This window comes from Alosa alosa, chromosome 14, assembly GCF_017589495.1.
Source record: "Alosa alosa isolate M-15738 ecotype Scorff River chromosome 14, AALO_Geno_1.1, whole genome shotgun sequence".
Lineage (NCBI taxonomy): Eukaryota > Metazoa > Chordata > Actinopteri > Clupeiformes > Clupeidae > Alosa > Alosa alosa.
In genome coordinates, this window is record NC_063202.1 from 27,791,560 (window position 1) to 27,812,946 (window position 21,387).

Genomic DNA, 21,387 nt, shown 5'->3' on the forward strand with positions numbered 1-21,387 from the left:
TAATGTAATAGCAACCCAAGATAATGAACTTGCTGTCCTAATAATAATAATAATAAATAAAATATTTGTTTCACTCAGTACGTATACATCTCGTAAATTGGTGAGCCATAGAATATCCCAGCGTCACGATTATTATATTTCAAGATTCCAATCTATCCCACAAATTTTGTGTTTTTATGTCACCAGGAAGCATGTCAGTAGAAATAACTTTTTAATTTAATGGTTTCCCTTGATAAGGCTGACATAAGAGACATAAGCTATGCATTATAATTTCCCAGATGGGTAGAACAAGATATAGGATGTATAGATTACAATGACAAATTCAAGGATAGACTAGCTGTGTTACACTCTAAACATGAATGTGTTAAAAACACAACATTTGTTGAATTTCAACACATCAAATCAGTTCTCTTTGGGACAACACAACTTGTGTTAATGGTGACACAGTTGATGTGTAAGCATACTGACACATAAGTTGTGTCAATATAGTGACACAAGGATGTGTAATAATGTGTCATTTTAACACAGTTATGTGTTACGTGTGAAAATGCTATTTACACATTAGTGTGCTCGGAATTCCAGTTATCCAACACAATTATGTGTCATTCCACAAGGTTAATCAATACGAATAAAGATGAAGATCCAAGTTGAAAAATACTTTGGAATGTTTATTTTTCATGTGTTAACATTAACATTGCCTTCAAGTTATTCATAAAAATACCTTTATCTAGGCTTAATACAAAACATTAACATTTTAACATTTTTAACCCTCCTGCCCCCCAACCCAACCCAACCCAGGAGGACAGCAGGTCCCTTAAAAAAGTTCATCACTTACTCACAGGAAAAGCATTCATAAAATTCAGTTGAGAACACATACCAGATAATACAATACACACAAACTTTAGGTCGTCTAACAGTCTTTGTCACTGGCAAGTCATACATATGTTCAATAAACATGAAAACTGATGCAAGCTGAGCAGGATAAGCAACGTTGCATACCCAGTAGAACTTGAAGAGCTTGTCTAAAGGTTAAGCTGTCATCATGCAGTGGAATTGTGACTGTCATTTCTGGAAACAATGACGAACTGTCGTGCTGGGCTCGACCGATGCAGACAAGCTCTGGCTGCGTCCTTGAAGACCCCTCATCATAAGTGCATAGGGAGGAGATGCTCGTCCCATGCTGAAATAAAGTGTACACATGTATTATACACATCATTCTGACCTGGAGCCTATTCATTATGTTCCTTCATGGTGCACGTACATACCGGCACAAAGTTGATCAGGAAAGAAATGGCCGACTTCACACTGCATCGGGTTGAGGCTGATCCCCTTCCTGACGCAGTTGGTGGAAGTAGGTGAGTCAGAATCTGTAATGTACTATAGCATTTGAAGGACATAAGCAAAACGTTAAATATGTCAAATACGTTTACACAAAAAGCAGAGGCAAAGCGTTCAAAAAATGAAAATTGTTTACCATCATTCTGGTCTCCAGCCTGATCAAGTAAGGAGAACACGACTCCCTTCTCTAGAGCAGCAATCTTCCTCAATTTGGGGATGAATGATGACTCCCACCTCCTAATGAGCAGCTCTGCATCCAGCTGATACGGGAAACATAGGAAAACAAGTTTAATTGCGTAGCCCTCAATTTTACTCAGAGGTCTTCACACAGTATCATCACATCCCCTGTCCTTACGCCCTCATATTGACTGAGGAAAACATGCTAAGAAAACCATTAACGGGAAAACACAGGAAACCTCAGAGTGGGAAACAGAACAGGACACCTCACCTAAAACTAAAGACATAGATGTTGTTTACTTGAATTTTCTCTGGGGATCAATAAAGTATCTATCTATCTATCTATCTACACACAAGAAGAACGTTTACCCCAATCAAGCTTGCTTTACAAGAAAAGCAAAGAACAAGTACATATCAATAAAGAAAACTTTATTAACCAGACTCGGGACATCTATAAACCGAGGATACTGTTGGACAATGTCTGCGACAGACTGGGTGCTGATCCAATTTCGGCGATGGCTGAAAGTTTTCTCCATTGCAGTCTTTATTGGTCACATGTTCTCTGATGATGGTTTCATCCCTTTGATGATTGACAACCATTCACTAATTTCTTTATCATCTAATGACTGCACTGTAGATGGTTGCACTGTAGATGGTTGAGCCAACGCAGAATTACAACTAAATTTTCTCCTGTGGTAGCGTCGCTGGCCCTCTTCTAGGCTTCGTCTGATATTTCGTAGCCTCATTTCTATGAATCCTGTATGTGACAAAGGGTCATAGAAATGTTCCTATAAAAAATATATATATATTATATTGTTATACAATATAATATAATACAATATATACTGTTCACTTGCTAGGAGAGAGTTGAGGGAGAGTGAGAGGGTGGGTGATGTGGGAAGCCTACTTTTTACTGACCGCTACATGCTTCAGCTAATTCAATGCTTATGCTTCCCGTTTTGGCACTAAGAAACGTTGACACAGCGGTAAAGTAGCAGATAATCAGGCAAGTCTTATTTAAATAAACTCCTGGTGCACTTACAAACTTTCTAATGCCTCGTTATTGGACTAAAGGTCATAGTTGTACTACTGCAGAAGTTTTGTAGCATTCAGGGCATTATTAGTGGGGTAATTTACGAGATAAAAGTTGGTACCATTACGACTGCAGAAACTCATTAGTTTCTGACAGCGCTACTCGGCCAGGGTTCGACCAAGGGAAAACAGGTTCTGGGAGGGTGTTTGGCTCGGGGTCATTGTGCAAAGGACCCTAGGATGAAATTACTCCGAACCATTGCTTTAAGTGACACATAAGTAAAAGAGAGAAAAAAGGTCACCTTCCGATATTTAGCAGGCTATGGTCTGGAATTTAATTTAATATTGTTGTAATGGTAAGATAACTACACTTACACAATAATTACACTGTGTTATAAATATTGTATATCAATGCATTTATTGTCTGTCAAAGTTGTGGCTCTGTCTCTTATTGAACAGTAGCTTATTTAATGCATTCTAATCCATTGTCAATCACTTCTGAGGCTGCTGAAGTTGTTATGGGCGAAAATAGTTGTTTTTATAAAATTTTACCCATGCCGCAAGTCAAGTCATTACAAGTCAAAGGGGCAAAGTCAGAGTCGAATCTCGAGTCAATATCATGGAAGTCCAAGTCGAGTTACAAGTCATTTCTAATTTTGTCAAGTCGAGTCTGAAGTCATGAAAATCGTGACTCGAGTCCAAGTCATGTGACTCGAGTCCACACCTCTGGTTAAGAAAACTAATGAAAACTGAAAGAACTGACCACATTACTCCAATACTTAAGTCACAGAATTGACTTTAAAGTGCTTCTGCTTGTTTATAAATCACTAAATGGAACTGGACCAAATTATCTAGCAGACATGCTTCAGCAGTACAGAACTTCCAGACCTCTCAGGTCTCAGGTTAAATACTTGTTAGTAAAACCTGCTGTTAGAACTAAACATGGTGAAGCAGCTTTTAGTTGCTATGCAGTTCAGATCTGGAACCAACTTTCGAATGACATTGAAGTTGCCCCAACTGGAGCCAGTTTCAGATCTAAACTTTTCTCAGATGCTTTCTGCTAACTGATCAAATGTGCATTGCCCAGTTCACAGAGCACTCTTCGGGTGAGTACTATTGTTCCTTTTAGTACTATTGGGGCAGCCGTGGCCTACTGGTTAGCGCTACGACTTGTTACCGCGGGGTTGCCGGTTCGAACCCCGACCAGTAGGCACGGCTGAAGTGCCCTTGAGCAAGGTACCTAACCCCTCACTGCTCCCAGAGCGGCGCTGTTGTTGCAGGCAGCTCACTGCGCCGGGATTAGTGTGTGCTGAGTGTGTTTCACTAATTCACGGATTGGGATAAATTTCACAGAAAGAGACCAAATTTCCCTCACAGGATCAAAAGAGTATATATACTTATACTTACTTATTGCTGTCCTTAACTGGGCAAAGGGGGATTCTGTGAAGTAGTCACCCAGTCATCCTACAAGAATAGACAGAACGAGCATAGTCGCTGAAGGTGTAACGACTCTATCTTGGGCGTTGCGGCTCTACCAGGCTTCTTTGAAGCTCTACTTGGGTGTTAACTACTCAGTCGGGACTATTGGGCCCTATCAGTCGGGCATTTTGGCCCTGAAAGGAAACGGGTGCGCACACAAATGGGACTACTTCAAGAATCTCCATTAAGAGTGCTACTGTTCACTGTGTGTTTGACTAGGATTATCCCTGAGTTACGTTATGTTATGGTTATGTGTATGTATTTCTGTCATCCTGTGTGTGATTTTGTGCTGCTTTGTGATTGTCTGTTAAAGGTAATTTTTGTAACATGTCTGAGTCCCTGTCTGAACTATTTGGCATAGTTCAAAATTCTGCAGTTTGTGGTAAGATCCTCATTAACCAGTTCACAGAGCTGTCTTTGGGATGAGTACTATTGTTCCTTGCTGTACTATTGCTGCCCTTAGCTGGGCATAGGGGGATTATGTGAAGTAGTCACCCTGTCATTCTAAACAGAATAGACAGAATGGCCATAGTCTGAGAGTGTAACGGCTCTACCGGGTTTCTCTGAGGCCATGTCCACACGACGACAGTTCGTGAAAACTGTCAAGTTTGTTATCGTTTTGGCCCTGGCCCTTTCATGCGAACACGGCGCCCACCCCTAACCTCTGACTCTTAAACCCAGCTGCCCTCGACTTGACACTCATTAAACCCTAACCCTAGTATTACTATAATGACTCAGATATAAGCCTACAAGTCGCTTAGAAATCATGTTAAGCCTACAGTAGATGTGCACCAAATGCGCAATTTGATGCAGGCAAAAGAACCGGGACGAATGAAACAGTTTTTAATTAAACCTCATTTACAAAGACATCATAAACAGCGTTTTCGCTCGTTTTCACCTCTTCGTGAGGACGCAAGATTTTTTTCACCGGTGTCGTTAAAGGCGTAAAAAACTGTAAGAAAAAATATGCCTGTCGTTTTCGTGCAGTCGTGGCCTGACACCTGAGTGTTAACTATTTAGGTGTTAATTACTCTACGAGGGGGGACTATCGGGCCCTATTGGTCGGGCGTTTTTGGCCCTGAAAGGAAATACATGTGTGCACGCACAGTTCGGAGCTACTTTAAGAATCTCCATATACAGTGCTGCTGTTCACTGGGTGTTTGACTAGGATCACCATCCCTGAGTTAAGTTGTTGGTTGACTAGGACACTATAAAGCACACAGGTTAAGTTGTTGGCGGTGTACCAGTAATTTTGTTGTTTTGCACTCTGTCTATTAATCATTCTATGTTGTTTTTTGTCTTTTAATTCGTTTTTTAAACTATTTTATTGCTTATTGTAGTCTTTATGTACTGGGGGCGATGGTAGTGTAGTGGTTAAGGAGCTGGGCTAGCTGCAGTAGCCTGAAAGTTGTCAGTTCAATTTCCGGCTTCCACCGTTGTGCCCTTGAGCAAGACACTTAACCCCAAGTTGCTCCGGGGACAATGTGATCCCTTGTAAGTCACTTTGGTCAAGAAGTGTCTGCTAAATGTAATGTAAACTGTTTGCTTTTGTTTATGTAAAGCACATTGAATGAGCTCTGTGTATGAAATGCGCTATAAATAAACTTGACTTGAACTTGAATAATTAGTCTGTTTTCTACCTGATGAAAGAGAGGAAAAAACAATTAGGTATCTACCTGAAGATCCTCTGTTGTGAAGAGCTCAAACAGTCTATTACATACCTGTATGAGGTCACTGAAGTTACCATCTAATACTAAGATATTAAAGACATACAATATTAAATTGTCTCACTCTAATCCATAATGTTAACAGCTTAATTCTTAATACCAACTTCCAGGTTTTGCCTGAAATTGCACAGCGCCTGCTTAAGAGGGCATTGTTCCCACCTCTTTTGGGGCCTACCATCAAATGTTTGACATATAGAAACTTGAGATCCTGTTCAGGGGTTCTGATATGAAATGACTACACTAAATATGGAATAATTACACAAAAATATAAATCTTTTCCATTTCTAGTTCAATTCAATTGGTGTGTATAAGATTGACTATACATCTGCACAATTAATATTGGATAAAATAACATTATTCAATTTATATGGATTCCTCTGAATATTTCAAGACCCAATATGCTATATCTAGCATATTGCTAAGGATATACACTGCAGCTAGAAGGTAGGGAAGCACCAAAAGCAGAGGAGGGAATTTCTGATTAAATTTGAGACATATTAAAGATTAATCTGACTATGTAAAGCACTACACATATTTTACATGAAAAACATGTATCGATTCCCAAGAGTCCAAGCTTTCAAATGATGTATAATATGACTATGCTACATAACGATCTGACGTATAAAAATGATTTAGAATGTTGGGGGGTGGTAAACGTCCCGCCGGCGGGACACTGCAGATGAAGTGGTTTTAAAGATGAGACATTTATGAAAGATTTACACACTGACAACCACATAAACATTTCTTCCTTGATAAATATAAAGTTCCTAATTGCAATGTCTTGGCATTGAGTGTGGATTCCTATCTAAGCTTTTGTGTACAGACATTGAGATATAGTGCCATCTAGTGGAAAAGATTGTAAACTACCGTAGATGTAGTAGACTGACCTCAGAGAATCCATCTTGGTGGATGTAGTCAACTGATACTATGGTAGGACTGACAATTCAAAGTGGATAATATTGAGCCAAGATAAAGAATAACGCTAAGATGTATATTTGTGTCTTTACAAAAATATGGGATCTACTAAAGGGCATCAAAGACATTTGGGGTGCCGTCTGCAACACCTTAATGAAAAAAATACCGCCTCAGGATTAAATGCACCGTCTTAACATCTACCAGTCAGATACACAAATGTAATCATAACTGCAAAAGCTCTGAAAACTTTTTTTGCAGAGCTCATCTTGCCCACCTACAGTAGTCACATTAAAAAAGGTGGCATTACTTAAGAGATTTGAAGAACATTTTATTCAATTTGATAAACTTTTTTTCCCACAGAAGTCCTATAACTACAGCTGCTTGCCGTTTTGTATCTTGTATCTCTTATTTGTCTCGTGTCTCCAGCTTGAACGGATGTTAAATCACTGAAGGGACTGGACTGAAGCTCTTCACATGCACCTGGGTTGAAGACGGATACAGGCGACTGAATTTTATTTCTAGTTTATAAATCACATTGCTCTGCATGACAGCAGCTGATACAAAGCTTAATGACAATCACTTCAATTTTATACACATTGTCTTCGGTTCCAATCTTTTAAAATATAATAGAAAGAAAAAAAAAAAAAAGTAAAAATCTACAAAGAAAATAAAGTGGTAAAAATCAAGCACAGATACATACAAATAAACCTAAAAATGTGATGGTGTGAGTCCCATGATGTTTTTGAAGGACGTCTTTACTTTTGTTTTGAAGTCTTCTGGGTTTCTCTCTTAAGCCACAGAATCTCTGGAGGTCAAAAAATGTCCCAGCACAAAACTGCATTTGTGGTTAATTTAAATGAACTTGCGTAAATACTATGACAACAAAGGATGAGTTACACACCACACCAGAGAGAAATGACCTTTTGATCCTTTGTGTGTGTTTGGGAGGGGTTGCCTCTAGATGTGCTGAGTACATGTGGGAACAGTGTGTGGGGCATAGGGACGGGGATGTTTGGGCTGTGCGTTTACTACAGGTGGGTGTTTGAGTGGGGAAGGGGGGCAGGACAGAAGGATGCGTCATTTTGTGTTTAAGGCAAACCCCTGATCAGATCAGAACCACGCCCTTTCAATTTGTTGTGCAACTGGTACACTGCTTCCCCATGTTCCCCGCTCCTGGTGCCAAGTTGGGCCCGAGTTGTGCCGGGATGGGCAGTCCTACTGGTGGGCACACTGGACACCGGGGCCATGGTGGCCACCTTCCTCATCTGAGCTGTCGTTATAGGCTTCGCGGCGGTGTCCACCAGACGAGCTCTGGCTGTTGTCGTAGTCCTGTAGGTCCACCTCCTCGGCATCGGCCGAGATGACCGGCGGGTCAGCTCTGGTGGGGAGCAGGTCCTCCAGCTCCTGTACACAGATTCATTCAATGCACAAAGGAAAAAAATATACCATTTAGCCAAATGTGTAAACATCACCATTTCAAACCTGTGCATTACAAAGAACAGGGTTACAATACTAAATTGACAGAGACTACAGAGAACTTCATGAGTTTCATGTTTCAATACTGGACTGCTAAGTGGACCTTGGAGAATTCTCACTGGAATCCCAATTTGCAAAGCATACAGAACTACACAATCATATCATTCATAATTAACTAGGCCAACCAACTGTGCAGGTCAGTGTGTACGTGCACTACCCAGCTGGATATTAGCCAGTAGCCTGTTCATTTCAGCTATACCATTATACTGCATGAAGAATTTAGGAGCCATGGACTAACTGCATTTCACTTGGACAATTCATAGGCAGAGATGCAGTAAAAAGTAGATCTTAGCTACATTTACAGGATGCTAAGATTGGCCAATGTAATTAAATAAGTTAAAGGCAACCTCCAGTGAAAATAACGTTTTTAACCTTGTTAACATGTCTATATAATGTTTGCTTTGTTTTACAAGACATATCATGAGCGAAATAAACAGTCAATGTCATTGCCGAGGATTTCTACTTTAGATCTACGGTCAACCAAATCACAGCCTCAGAATGCAAATTCAAACTACAGTCTTTCAAGGCCTCATTAGGGTACTGAACTAATCCTGAGTGCTTGGGGGTGGGACAATTCTTCATCAAGACCCAAGCATACACCTCTTCACAGCTCACGTCACAGAAAAGGTGTGCGCATGTCGGGGTCAGAAAGTTTTCCATTCCATTGAATTGTGTGCGTGTGCTGGGCTTGTCAACCAGATAGCCATATATGCCGGCTAATTAACCTCTGGCCACTTGCTAACGTCATCTACCCATTCGGTTATCAGCTCAGGATCTGGCAGACAATCACCATTAGCTACGACTAATTTATTAAGGTACGGTGTGCGGCCCTTGGGTAACAATGACTGCGTACCTTGACAGCTCAACATTCTGGTCTATTAAGGGTATTATAGACCTTGGCAGTTGACAGAAAACAATAGTCTTTTCTAACCAAGAATATATGATTTAAATTAACATGGTAGATTTTTACTCATTACTGCGATTTCAATGAAGATCTTTCCTAACAACATTTTAATCTATTTTTTAAATCTAATTGTTTTCCCTCAAAATTGTAGCTGGCTCATTGTGGTTTACAACTAATCCAACCCATTTCCTCAGATTTAGTAACATCCACTGCCAGTGCGTGCCCATCCAGCACTGGAGGAATCATGCATCAGTCAGCCGTCACTTACCGTGAGCTTCTCTGGGCTAATCCAGTTGTTCTCTGGGAACTGCACATCAAACTTGATGTAAAGATCTCCCTTCTCAAAGGGGTTGCGGTACTGTGGCATGCCCTCTCCCCTCACCACCCTGATAGAGCCTGCGGAGCACACAACAAGTCAGCATCACCAGAACACGCAAGACTACCCCACCATCATCAGAACATACCCCACTACAACATACACAATGCTAGAACACTTTTAGACAAATGACAAATGGCTGTAAAGGGCATCATTTCTGAGGGCCTCTCACCTGGCTCAATAACTTTTCCAGCAGGGTACTTCACCACAATCTGTCTGCCATCTAGATGTTTCAGTGTAAACTGGAATCCGCAAAGTGCTTCAACTAAACCAATTTTGTGAACCATGTGTAGGTCGCTGCCATCTCTCTTGTAGGTCTGAAATGAGAATACATTTGATAAATGAATGGGAATCATTTCCTCACATGCATGTACAGACAAATCTTTCAATTGAAAAAAAAAAACCCAAGTAATTAAGCAATTAAGTAATATGGTGGCAGGGTTGGTGTTTAAGAACCATCATTAAAGTCTACACCATCTACTGTTCAGTCAGTGCCCTATCCACCACTAGGAAAGTCATGCTGACAGCAGGCAGTAAGGCTCGGTGTCATCAACATGTGTCTGCTAGCCTGGCTGTTCTGAGGGGCCGTCATCTCATCTCAAGGGGCAGTCTGGTCCTGGAGCTGACATAACTGAGCAGGGAGCACTGTGGACTCCGTGGTCTGGGTGAGAGTGGCCAGATGGTGGCCACACTGAGAGGAAATCAGTGCACAGGGCTGGAGTGCCCTACAGGGTGCTCATGACACGCAGTCATGGCAAGCTGCTACACTGGCCCTTAAAGATTTAAGGCCCAACCACAGGATTCATTACAGAGATGGCTGACAGGTGATGGAAAACTCAACTGTGTTAATAGGATAAGATAAGGCAACAACATAGCTAATGGTATAACAATATATACCAATACCCCCCCCACCCACACAAAAACACAAACACAAACACACCAAACAATTCAATTAATTGATTTAGCACTGAGGCTTCTCAGAAACATTGAATAATTACCTCGTGTTCTTTCTCCTGCAGGACGAGGACGATGTCTCCTGGCTCCACTCCAGGTGCCTGGTCTGCCTCACCTCCGAAGGTGATCTTCTGCCCGTGCTTCATGCCTTTGTCCACGTGGACCTCAAGGATCTTCACCTCCTTCACCACCTTCTTGCCTTCACATTTTTTACAGCGGTCCTTCTCACTGATCACCTCACCTTCAAGCAAACAGGCCATCAACGATTATAATATATTATATTCAATATTCACCAATCACTCTGTACAAAACAATGAGTTGTATAGAAACACACAGTGGCTTACCTTCGCCGTTGCAGTCAGTGCAGACGGACTGCATCTGTTGGACCATCCCAGGAGCCAGCTGTCTGATCATGATGCGCATACCACGCCCTCTGCAGGCCGTACACTTCTGGACAGCACCGGTCTTCCCGCCCTGGCTGCAGGCAGACACATCAAAAGCCACACATCAAAAACCAGTCAGTGTGAGAAGAGAGCAAAAACACAGAGCTGATGAGAGTGGAGGGATGGAAGAGTTACTAAAGGGCTGGAGTTCATCCACTTTGAAAATAATCTGACACAACCGGTTTATTTAACTGCACCGCAGAAGGGAAACAGACTTATTAACACATACTTGGCTGTCATCTTGCATCTGAACTACTGCCATTTAAAAAACTACTGCTTCTGGGACAAAGCAGTCAGAGAGGGCGGCAAGGGAGCAGATGTGCATCATCAATGAACACTAAAGAAAACCAACAAATAATACTGACCACTATAGCTTTTCCAACTTATGCACAGCACCATCATGCAGACTGAGAAAAATTCCAAATTGCTTTAAGACTTATCAATTTTAATCTCAAGCAGTCAGTTAAAGCCAGGGGGTCGGGATTTGGAGGGTTAGCCAATTAGCATGGTATTTGGCCACCGACAATTTTTTTAAAACATGGCGTTCCATGGTTGCCACTTCCGGTGTTCTGTCAAACTGGGCTACCTGTCGAGTTATGCTACCACGGAAGCGCAGTGGAAAAGAAAACTCACAATCTACTGTTAGAAGTACACTTACTGAAATGTTGTGCTACCTCAACGTACAATATTTAATAGTTCACGTCTGTCAATCGAAATTGCTACGCTAAAAGAAACAAAACAAAAGAAAATATTACAAAAAACGACACATTCAGATTTGTTTATTTCACCTCTCCATTTTGAAATACGTGTTCCATAGTGCTGTCATGTAGCACCTGAAATTATTCTATCAAACATTTAATAGTGTGTTGATGGTAGAAGCATTTTAGCTTGCAGAACAGGGCCATATTCATCAAAAATGCTATTGTTTTGCGCTACGGTAGCTCATCTCGACAAGGTAGCATAAATCGACAGAACACCGGCATACTTGACTTAACTGCATGGTTTAGGCTGTGTTATACCAGGCTTTGTGGTAACTAGAAGAAATAAAACTAATTCCAATGCTCAGGCTGCCAGTCGAGGCAATATATCCAACAACCCTGTCTGTCTCCTTTAATTTAAATAGCCTAGGTAGCATCAATTGAATAGAAAAGTTTGTGATCGTGACAGCAGTTACAGGCTCTTAAAATGCCTAGTTGCTCGAACCACAATACACCCGTGGAGTGTGGGATTCTATCGGTAAATTTAATTTGCATTGGCTTCATTTCATCAGCCTGCAAGTGTAGGTTTAACAAGCTGCAAATTTTCACACTTGGTGCAGTAAAAACTATTATCACATATGAACATCCCATTATAGGCCAAGACTTCGAGACACGGGGCAGACTTCCAGCACCATCCCCAAAATGTTATCCCAACCAATGAAAAAAATGTGTGCCTGTAACGAGGGTAGGTGAGGTACGTTCGCAAACAACTTCTCTAAAAGAATATCCAATCTTCATCAACAACATACCGTTGTATCATACGTTGTCTCTGTCTAACATGGAACTTAATGAACTAATCCTAGCTGGTGCCAGAGACGAGCACCCATGAAATGACATTTTCATAAGGATGGTTGCGGTCCATTTCAAACTTTTTTGGCTGAAGTAGCTAGCCAAAATGTATGGGGGCAGGACGGTCACTCTCCAGTTATAATAATACCTGCATGGTAAAAGCAGCACTAAACAAGAATTGCTCTCATTATTCCCCTACAGTTGAGAAGCGCAATAATAAACGTAAATAATAAATATGCATCCTTTGCAACAAAGTATGAATATAACTCCAATATAATATAGAAGGAAACCGACAGCAGTCTGTAGAAAAAGATCTCTGAATTCCTTTTTTTTTTTTTTTTTTGGGGGTCCTACCCAAAACTAGAAAGTTGCTAGGTCGGCAACTGCCTACAGAGGGCCACTAAGACATTGGCAGGAGTATCGTTTGTCATGTTATGAGGTTCTGTGCCAATAAAATGATTTTGGAAACGTAATGTTAACGTCAAAAACTGTTAAGGGTGCCTATAAATACATCTTTCTGTTCTGTCATTTTACTAGGGCTGTAACGATATGCGATTCAAACCGAAATCGCGACACTTATATCCACGATACTGTGTTGCGGTGTGAAAAGGCAGAACCGCGACACACCCTTTCTAGTGTTTCACGCAGTGCTTTGCAGCTTATGTGGGCGCATAAGCAACACACATCTCCCGCTTTACTTACCGGTAGCCTACGTTGTCCAAAAATAAATAAATAAATTCATACCTCTCTGTTGCTTTCATTGTAGACTTTACATGTATTCAACTTTACCTATCAGTATAGAAGTAAACCCCCTCTCCTTGCCCAGCTCTCTCTCGCTCTCCCTCCCTCTCCTGCTCAATGAACATGCGCGACTTGGCCAACACAATCCAAATAATTAGGACGCATAGAAGACGACTAGCTAAATTACTATTAAATCCGCTTAGCATCATTAGCATGCTGCACATATTTGTTTAAAACGCTTGTATTCAAGTTGACTGATCATCTCAATACGTTTCCCAAAAGGGCCTGTCCCTAAAACACACATGGGAAACAGTCCAATCAGTAGCCTAGACTATGATAAGCTAGCCAACTATGCTACTGTTTACAATATTTCCAGGCTTCAACCAGACAGCTGAATTAAAGAAGTAGAGTTGTAATAAAAATAGCAGGCCTGGGCTATAGACTAATCTGTATAAAGTGTGCAGTCATAAATATCAGACATGCAGTAATATCTTTTTATATACAGATATATTCAGGGTTTCCCGCAGGAAATGTGTTAGTCAAGGTGGTAGGTTGTCCGACGGGGTGGGGGGTGACTTTGTGGAACTTTGAGAACCACCGATGGGCTGCTAAGAAAGGCTCTGTTGTAGTTTATAGATGATAGCCTACACATACAAAAGTAATTTATGTCAATTAAACCTCTTATCAGTGTAGATTATTTATGGGTATCCTCATTTATTGTGATGTCCAAATTCCATGATAGTGTTTGTTTCACACAGTGTGTGGTTTGGACAGTGCCGGTTCAGACCTCCATGGGGCCCTAAGCAAAATCCTGCTAAGGGGCCCTCCAACCTGAACTCTGAGCGCCAAATTGTAACCATTTTTTTGACTGTCGCATGACACCTCAGTGCTCCCAATTCAATCATCCCACCCCATCTAGGATTTCTACGGAAAGTACCAAATATAGTGTTTTTCCCCTTAAAGGACTAGGAGAAATAAAAATAATTGTGTGTGAATCACCTTCACAGCTATAAATGCCCAGTTTTAGGTTCTGGGCTGCATGCTTTTGATGCTTGCTGTACATATCCCATTACAAAAAATAACTGCAGTTTTTTTTCAAAGTACAGTTCAGTTATACTACCGTAGGCTATACTGCAGTAGCCTAGTATTTTCATGTCCAAAATACTGCATTTCTGCAGTAAAATACAGTACTATATGCAGTACAATGCTGTTTTGTTGTGTCCAAAATACATTTCCTGCATAAGAACTGCAAAAATTTCCTCCAAAACTGCAGTTTTGATACTCACTCAGATATCTGCAGTTTGACACTTGAAGTAAGCTAATGTAGTTTTTTTTTTTTTTTTTTTTTTTTTTTTTTTTTAAAGGGTCTGGTTGCTTGTAGCCTACTGGCTGAGGCTGACTGTTCTTCACCTGTGTCAGTAGGCTATACTTGCCAAAGACATAGGATAGGCTACTGAGCTGGCTCCCCCTGATTCCCTTCAATAATTTTTATATAATATAATAATCATTTTAATACTTCATGTAGGCCTAATTTACGTTGTGCATCTATTGTCCAGTATGCACAGCAAATCAATACATTAGCCTACAACTGAACGCAGCCTATGCCAAATGGAAAGTAGCCTAATCTAAACCAACTAAAGCTTGACTGAAATTATTGTAAAACCATTTACATCTTTTAAAAATGTATTGGACGAGTGAAATCACCGATTACAGGGCTTAAATTTCACTGCGGGATTGCGGGTATTGCGCATAATTTGTTCAAGTAACTCTAGCCATCATAATGCGAGAAATTCCCGCATGCACTTTTACAGCCTGTCTGATGACGTTAATATAGCCTAATCATTAAGTGGCGTGAATGCGGTGCTATTGACCGGACTGATCAACTACCGAGTTGAATTGAACCATAGCCTCATGCAGACGCACACACACACGGGTGGGGAGAGAGAGAACCACTTTGCGCTTACGCAAATAGGCTACGCTACCATGGCAAACTTTTACATCTGGAAAGAGCTCCTTGGTAACTATCCTGCTAGCTCAGGTCACGTCAACACTTGATCCCAGAAAGATTGTCTTCGACATGTTAGTTTTTTGAAACTTTATTGTATGACATAGAAAACATAATGATTTGCATACACATACCGCACTATGCACAACTTTTATTCACTAGCGACTACAGCCTAAAACAGTCAGGTTGAAGGGGGGCTAATTACTCCATAGAATTACTCAGGTATTAAAGTGACAGGCACTCAATTACACCTACTCCTCACCAATGTGCACTCAATTGGACCTACACACCACATTAAAGATATGCCTAAGTGTTATAGGTTAAACGTCAATATGAGGCATTCAAATTACTAAATATGTTTAGCTACTAGTAATTACTAGTAAAATGCTATCCTTTAAAAAACGCATTATTAAATAAATACACTCTATATGAATTCAAAAATATATGATAGAAACATATCACATAAGCTATCATTTTCAGTGTGTGTTTGTGTGTGTGGAGAGAGTCAAGCAGAATCTAGGATGTCCACTGTTGTGAATGATCCCACTACAGTATATATTACTGATGACGTCAGGGTGGTGGGGGTGGTGGGGGCCCCAAAATCAAAGACTTTTTTTAAAAAAGTATCGAAGTATTGAAATCGCAATTCTTGACTTGGTATCAGAATCGATCCCCCCAAATTGTGTAAATCCCCCCCTACATGAATAACCTAAGGGGGGAATTCCCCCCCATTTTGAAAAATGAATTTTAAGCCCTGGATTAGTTTCAACTGGTCGTGTTTCTGCTAAAAAAACCCCGCTAGTTTCATCCCCAGCTGTACGTTATTATGAACGCATTTAAAGACGCGGTTATATATAAATGTAGCCAGTCGCCCACATTTAAAAAACGGAATATGCGATTATATTTCACAACTTCGCGATGTAGCCTACTGTGACATGGGAAAGGCTGGCAAGCAAGCCGCAGACAGATCAGGGGATTCACAGCCTGTAGGCCTAATAGGACAGCAACACGATATAGGCTGTATGCTGACATCAAACCATTGAACTAACAAAAGTTCACCCGACTGTAGTTCCCGCTGTTCATTCTCGTAAAGTTTCTTCTTACGTTTCTCATGCCCTGAATGGTAATTCGGTTTCATGTTCACCTTCTTAATGTAGTCTATGAGACACTGTCGCTATAACTGTATACCAGTCTGTCACTAGCTTGACTAACTGAAGGGGAGACGATGGAGGGGGCCTTCATTTACTTGCGGGGACCTACACAACTTGCGTAGTGTGCGTATAGGGAGAACCGGTCCTGGCAAAGCCTCATCATAGGCATGTTACATTCATGACATGAAAAGTGAAACTTGTAGAACGAAAATGACAAATTACGCGGTCGGCTAAACATTTTAAACGTGCGCAAAACTGACGAACTCAGCATCGGTGCGTCGCATAAATTAAAACACAAATTGAAGCAACAACTTGACCATTGGACAATCCTACCACAAAACCTTTCTATAGGCCTGCAAAGTTTATGACATAAAAAGTGGAATATGAATGCATTTCATCACACCTGACAAGTAAACGGAGCTGTGGCTGTTCGCGATTTGACTGATTCTGAGAGCTAGCGGGATATTTGCGCGGCTCCGCTCACTCTTGGATTAAGCGAGGTGAATGGTTCGATTCCAGACTATACATTTCAATGATATAGGATGGCCCGCTAGGCTAGATCACTTATGTAAAGATTATAAAAACTGATTATTTTTCGATTTATGGCAGGTTTTTAATGCGTTCTACGGAGAAGAGAGACTGGCGTTGGTCACGGTTTGGAATGAAAGGGAGAAATCAGGACAGTAACACGGTGGACTACTTTTTTTTTACGTAGTTAAGGCGGCAGGCATGTTTTGCCAAGGTGGCCGCCTTGACTGCAAAGTGCTGCGGGAAACCCTGATATTATACTATAGGCCTATCATATTGTAATCATCTGGTGTTAAGGTAGGCTTTTTAAATGTTATTTAATAAAATGTCTAGGTTAGTGTATCGTTACAGCCCTACATTTTACACTTAAACATTATCAGGAACAACTACACACAACCTATATTAGCAACTAAAGCCTTTGTCAGAGCTCATGAATTTTAAATCTCTACTGCACTCCTTGTTAAGATTGGCTTGAAAAGGACTTAGGACATAAGCCCAACCTAACACTGACCCCGCTTTCATTCACACCAAAGATTCAGGCAAGTATACAAACATGTAACAATGCCACAGTCAAACATGGAGTGGTGGCCAATTACCCATGGATCTGCTAATGATACATGTGTTACATACTCAATCTCTCTGTGACAGTAAAATAACTCCCTAGTATGAAGGCTGTGTGTGTGCAGTGTGAATACTAACAGCAATGAGTCATCCAGGTCCAAGGCTAAGGAGCAGATTCTGAATCTGAATACATTGGAAAATCACTTGTGGATATTTTTCCTACAACCCTGAAGATCTAGATACTAAGACCTGGTTATATGAAAACCTGTCCAGCCATTTCAACTCTGGCTAGCATTTTTCCATAAGCCCATTTCCAACATTCAAGGGAATCATGTGAGAAAAAGGGAATCAAGTGAGAAAAAAGGTTTAGTGTCACATAAGAGGCTATTGCAAGTATACTTACCCATGGCAAGTTGCACACAGGACATTCTTGCTTAACTGTAGTTTTGTTGTTTTACCATTGTAGAGGTCTTCAAGAGACACCCTGTAATGAGATTCATTTTGAGAGACACTTCATTAAAACAAAACTGTCATGCCACAAATGTGATAAGACTTTCCTTTTGGGATAGTTTATTAATATTTTGGTATCTCCTTTGGGGCAATCTATCATACATATCTGAACTTGACTTCTAAAACATATTTTCCAAATTTTGAATACAGATCTCATGACACAAACTCTATATGTCTAAATATCTTCATAACTACAGTGATTACTAATGATGCCACTACCTCAAGTTGACAGTATTCATGAGAGAAAACAGAAGTGGACATTTCATGTTAAAATGGGCACAGAGTAAAATGTTGATATAACATAGTTTGGTTGTCATCTACTCACTTAAGAGGGTGCACCATATCCTCTCCTCTCCTTCGGCCTCCATTACGACGGCCCTGGCCACCCATGAACCCAAAAAGGCCACCTCCAAAAATGTGGGAGAAGATATCATCCATGCCACCGCCTCCTCCACCCCCTTCCCGCAGGCCCTGCTCCCCATAACGGTCATACAGCTCCTTCTTCTCAGGGTTAGTCAATACTTCATAGGCAAAGCTGATCTCCTTGAACTGAATTTACAAAACAGAAGTGGGTGTGAATTCAGAGCCAGACAAATACAACAACTCAACTGAAAACCTAATTTCTTGGTTTGGAAAAAGTGCTGCTTTATGCAACTAGTTTTGGCTTCAAATTCATTTTGATGTATTGTTAAGGACAGATAAACACATCTGTTGTTCTCACTAGCCATTCAGGATGTGCACTATGCAGAGTTGTGCTCTGGGATGAACACCCCACAATAATGTATGAAAAGCTCACAGTACTACTTAGCACACTACATTGACAAGCTTTTCACAATGCCAACTGGACATTAAACAACTGGATAGTGGTTGAAAGGTATTCTGTATGTTCCTAGACTTAACTTGCCAGAAACAACTGCTGCTTTAAGTATTAAGTACCGTCTTCACAATATAGTATACTGCATATACAACATAATGCACCAATTATACAAATACAGTTTACAGCCATTGTTCACCTCATCAAGCCTACTGTGGAAATACTGTATATGTTCAACTGGTTAAATTGACATGTCTGTACCTTGTCTCCGGCATTGGGGTTCTTGTCAGGATGGTATTCTTTTGCCAATTTCCGGTATGCCTGAAAAGGATGCATGGTGATTAGGTAATCTTTAAAATATTAAGGTAGACCGGCTAACTAGCCTTATTTGTTATATGTAACGTCACTGCGCAGCAGTATTACAGCAATTATAAAAGCAACTGACTTCTGAAAGTAAATGGACAAGTTAGGCAGACAGTTAACATGCTAATTTACAGTGGTTGGGGAATCAAAGATGAATAAGGAAAAATAGCCAGCTAGCAGGCTACAGGCCTTGATGAGTCTACCAGGAAGAACAAAACTTGCCTTGCGAACCCACATTAGCACACTTGCATAGTTATTATTCCACTGTCTAAATGCTAAACATCCTATATTTCACATATATGTTAAGCTACAAGTACAAGGGTTGTGGTAGCAAAATTCCTGCCGCCTATTGAGAAAAAAAAATAACAAAAGAAACAAGTTAAACATCCAACGACACCGTCAACCAGGAAAGCCTTAAGCTACTCATCAAATCAGGCAAAACTAGGCAACGTTAACGTATACATTTAATTGGGATACGATAAGAGAACAACAGGGCAACTTTGTTCACCACAGACATAGCACACTAACGATAATCCAGTGGCTCGCCGGTGTTATTGACAGGGTTAACGTTAGCGTAATTAGGACATCCAGTTAACAGAACTAGCATAACGTTAGCTTTGTAACCAACGAACGTTAACCTGAATTCTGGGTAACGTTAACATCGTTATCTGACTACATGTATAGGTTAGGTGTGACTAACATTTGCTAACGCAATGCTGATGTAATGCTACTCTTATAACTGTATAACTCAATTGCTTCAAGAGCATGTCCAATGGCTAACAACTTTAGCTAACAGGGTATCTTAGCGAGATGTAAACAAGTTAACGTTAGCATTTACAGCCGCTAGGTTAGTCAGCTAGCTTGTTTCCACCCGCTTGGGTAGGGCATTCACATTTCTTCAAGCTAGCCGAGCTAACTCTGTCCTCTCCAGCACAAGTTAGCCACTTGCACATAGCTAACGACTAACATTATCCGATAGCCTTTTCTCATAGCAATAATATTTAAGGTTCCAGGCACTTTCAGGGGTCATAACCTAACTAATGTTTGAAATGCGGCATTCCGCCTGCTAACGGCAAAGTTAGCGAGAACGTTGACGTTAGACAACATGCGAATAACAGCACTCATGACGTTAGCAGATAGACCATGATGTCTCAACATTTCGCTAGCTGCTAGCTAACGTTAGTTGGCTAACCGTACAGTTAACGTTAGCAATCCTTGAGTTAACCCAATGATAGGTGACATGATTGTTAATATTACCATGACATGACTGCAAACCATTTTTTAGGACGTTATATGTGACTAATCTAATCACCAAATGGCAAAGAAAACTACCAACTACCTATGATTAAACGTTAATAACGTTTAATCCACATGACGCGATTACTTTTAACGTTAGCTGGACGGCTAGCACGTTAATCATTTCTGGTCCGTGAGGCCCAACACCAACAGAAACATTTCCTGGCTAAACGTTAACGTTACAGCCAACTTTAAAATTACTGCGAACTTAGCTAAAGCTAACTAGCCAGCCAACAATCGCTACATAATGGCAGCTAATGTGAACTTCTACAACTAGGCCGTTAGGTTGGCTAACTTGTTAGCGTTAGCCATTTATCGCTAGCTGGCTAATTTCTCTTTTCTCAACAATACCTCATAATCATCCTTTGAATATTTGCAGATCACAATACAAGAAAGGTGTTCTTACCTTTTTCAATTCATTTTCTGTTGCCGTAGGAGATACTCCAAGAATGTCGTATAATTTAGTATCAGCTACGTTCGCCATGGTGAGGTTTGACGAAGGACCTTCTGTGGAGGAAGCGGAGAAGAGAAAGAGGAACCGGTGTGAAACGTCATACGCATGTAGAATCAACTTTAACCTTCCGCTACTTTGCTAAAAGTTTCCACGCTGATTTGCGCAACCAAGGGCTATGAACGTAATGAAAATATATTTTTTTTTATTTAGTCCCCACGAGCAGTAGCCTAGGGCTAGCGTAGACTAGACTAATATTTTAATTATATTGATTATACACAAGGCAACTTTTTGAACAATGATGCTGGCTAATGTTCCAGAATATTGTTGTCCTGACGTTGCCATTTGTTTAGGGGGTGTTTTAATCCTCAATAAGAAAATTATCATGATAATCAAATGGAACCAGTTATGTTCTTGCTCAGCACCATTGCTCAAAAACTTGCTATTTGTAGCTTATCATCCATGAGGCATATTTTGTATCCAAACAGCCGGCCTATTTCTAAAATGAGGCCTATCTATCTATCTATCTATCTATCTAT

General features: G+C 40.6%; 1 protein-coding gene and 1 long non-coding RNA gene across 2 annotated transcripts; both read right to left on the reverse strand.

The window, feature by feature from the left end:
• Positions 1–647: 647 nt before the first annotated feature.
• On the reverse strand, positions 648–1,619 carry LOC125307493. Its single transcript, XR_007195729.1, has 3 exons — positions 1,475–1,619; positions 1,266–1,377; positions 648–1,180 (listed from the first exon to the last, which is right to left on the reverse strand). It is a non-coding gene; the product is annotated as an uncharacterized LOC125307493 (long non-coding RNA).
• Positions 1,620–7,659: 6,040 nt separating this feature from the next.
• LOC125307397 (dnaJ homolog subfamily A member 2) lies at positions 7,660–20,956 on the reverse strand. The gene is made up of 9 exons (XM_048263359.1): positions 20,804–20,956; positions 19,000–19,059; positions 18,250–18,473; positions 17,818–17,898; positions 10,783–10,916; positions 10,483–10,679; positions 9,657–9,801; positions 9,377–9,504; positions 7,660–8,072 (listed from the first exon to the last, which is right to left on the reverse strand). Exons 1-9 carry the CDS (start codon positions 20,879–20,881, stop codon positions 7,884–7,886), a joined length of 1,236 nt encoding a protein of 411 aa, XP_048119316.1. The 5' UTR covers positions 20,882–20,956; the 3' UTR covers positions 7,660–7,883.
• Between the last annotated feature and the right edge of the window lie 431 nt (positions 20,957–21,387).

What these genes read in the sequence shown, in the direction of transcription:
- LOC125307397 (XM_048263359.1), bottom strand. Translation starts at nt 20,881, where the DNA reads ATGGCGAACGTAGCTGATACTAAATTATACGACATTCTTGGAGTATCT. An exon ending in CTGTGTGCAACTTGCCATGG is followed by an intron (nt 10,917 to 17,817) that starts GTAAGTATACTT and finishes GTCTGCCTGCAG; the next exon opens with CCAGGGCGGGAAGACCGGTG. An exon ending in TTAGCCCAGAGAAGCTCACG is followed by an intron (nt 8,073 to 9,376) that starts GTAAGTGACGGC and finishes ATCTGTGTACAG; the next exon opens with GAGCTGGAGGACCTGCTCCC.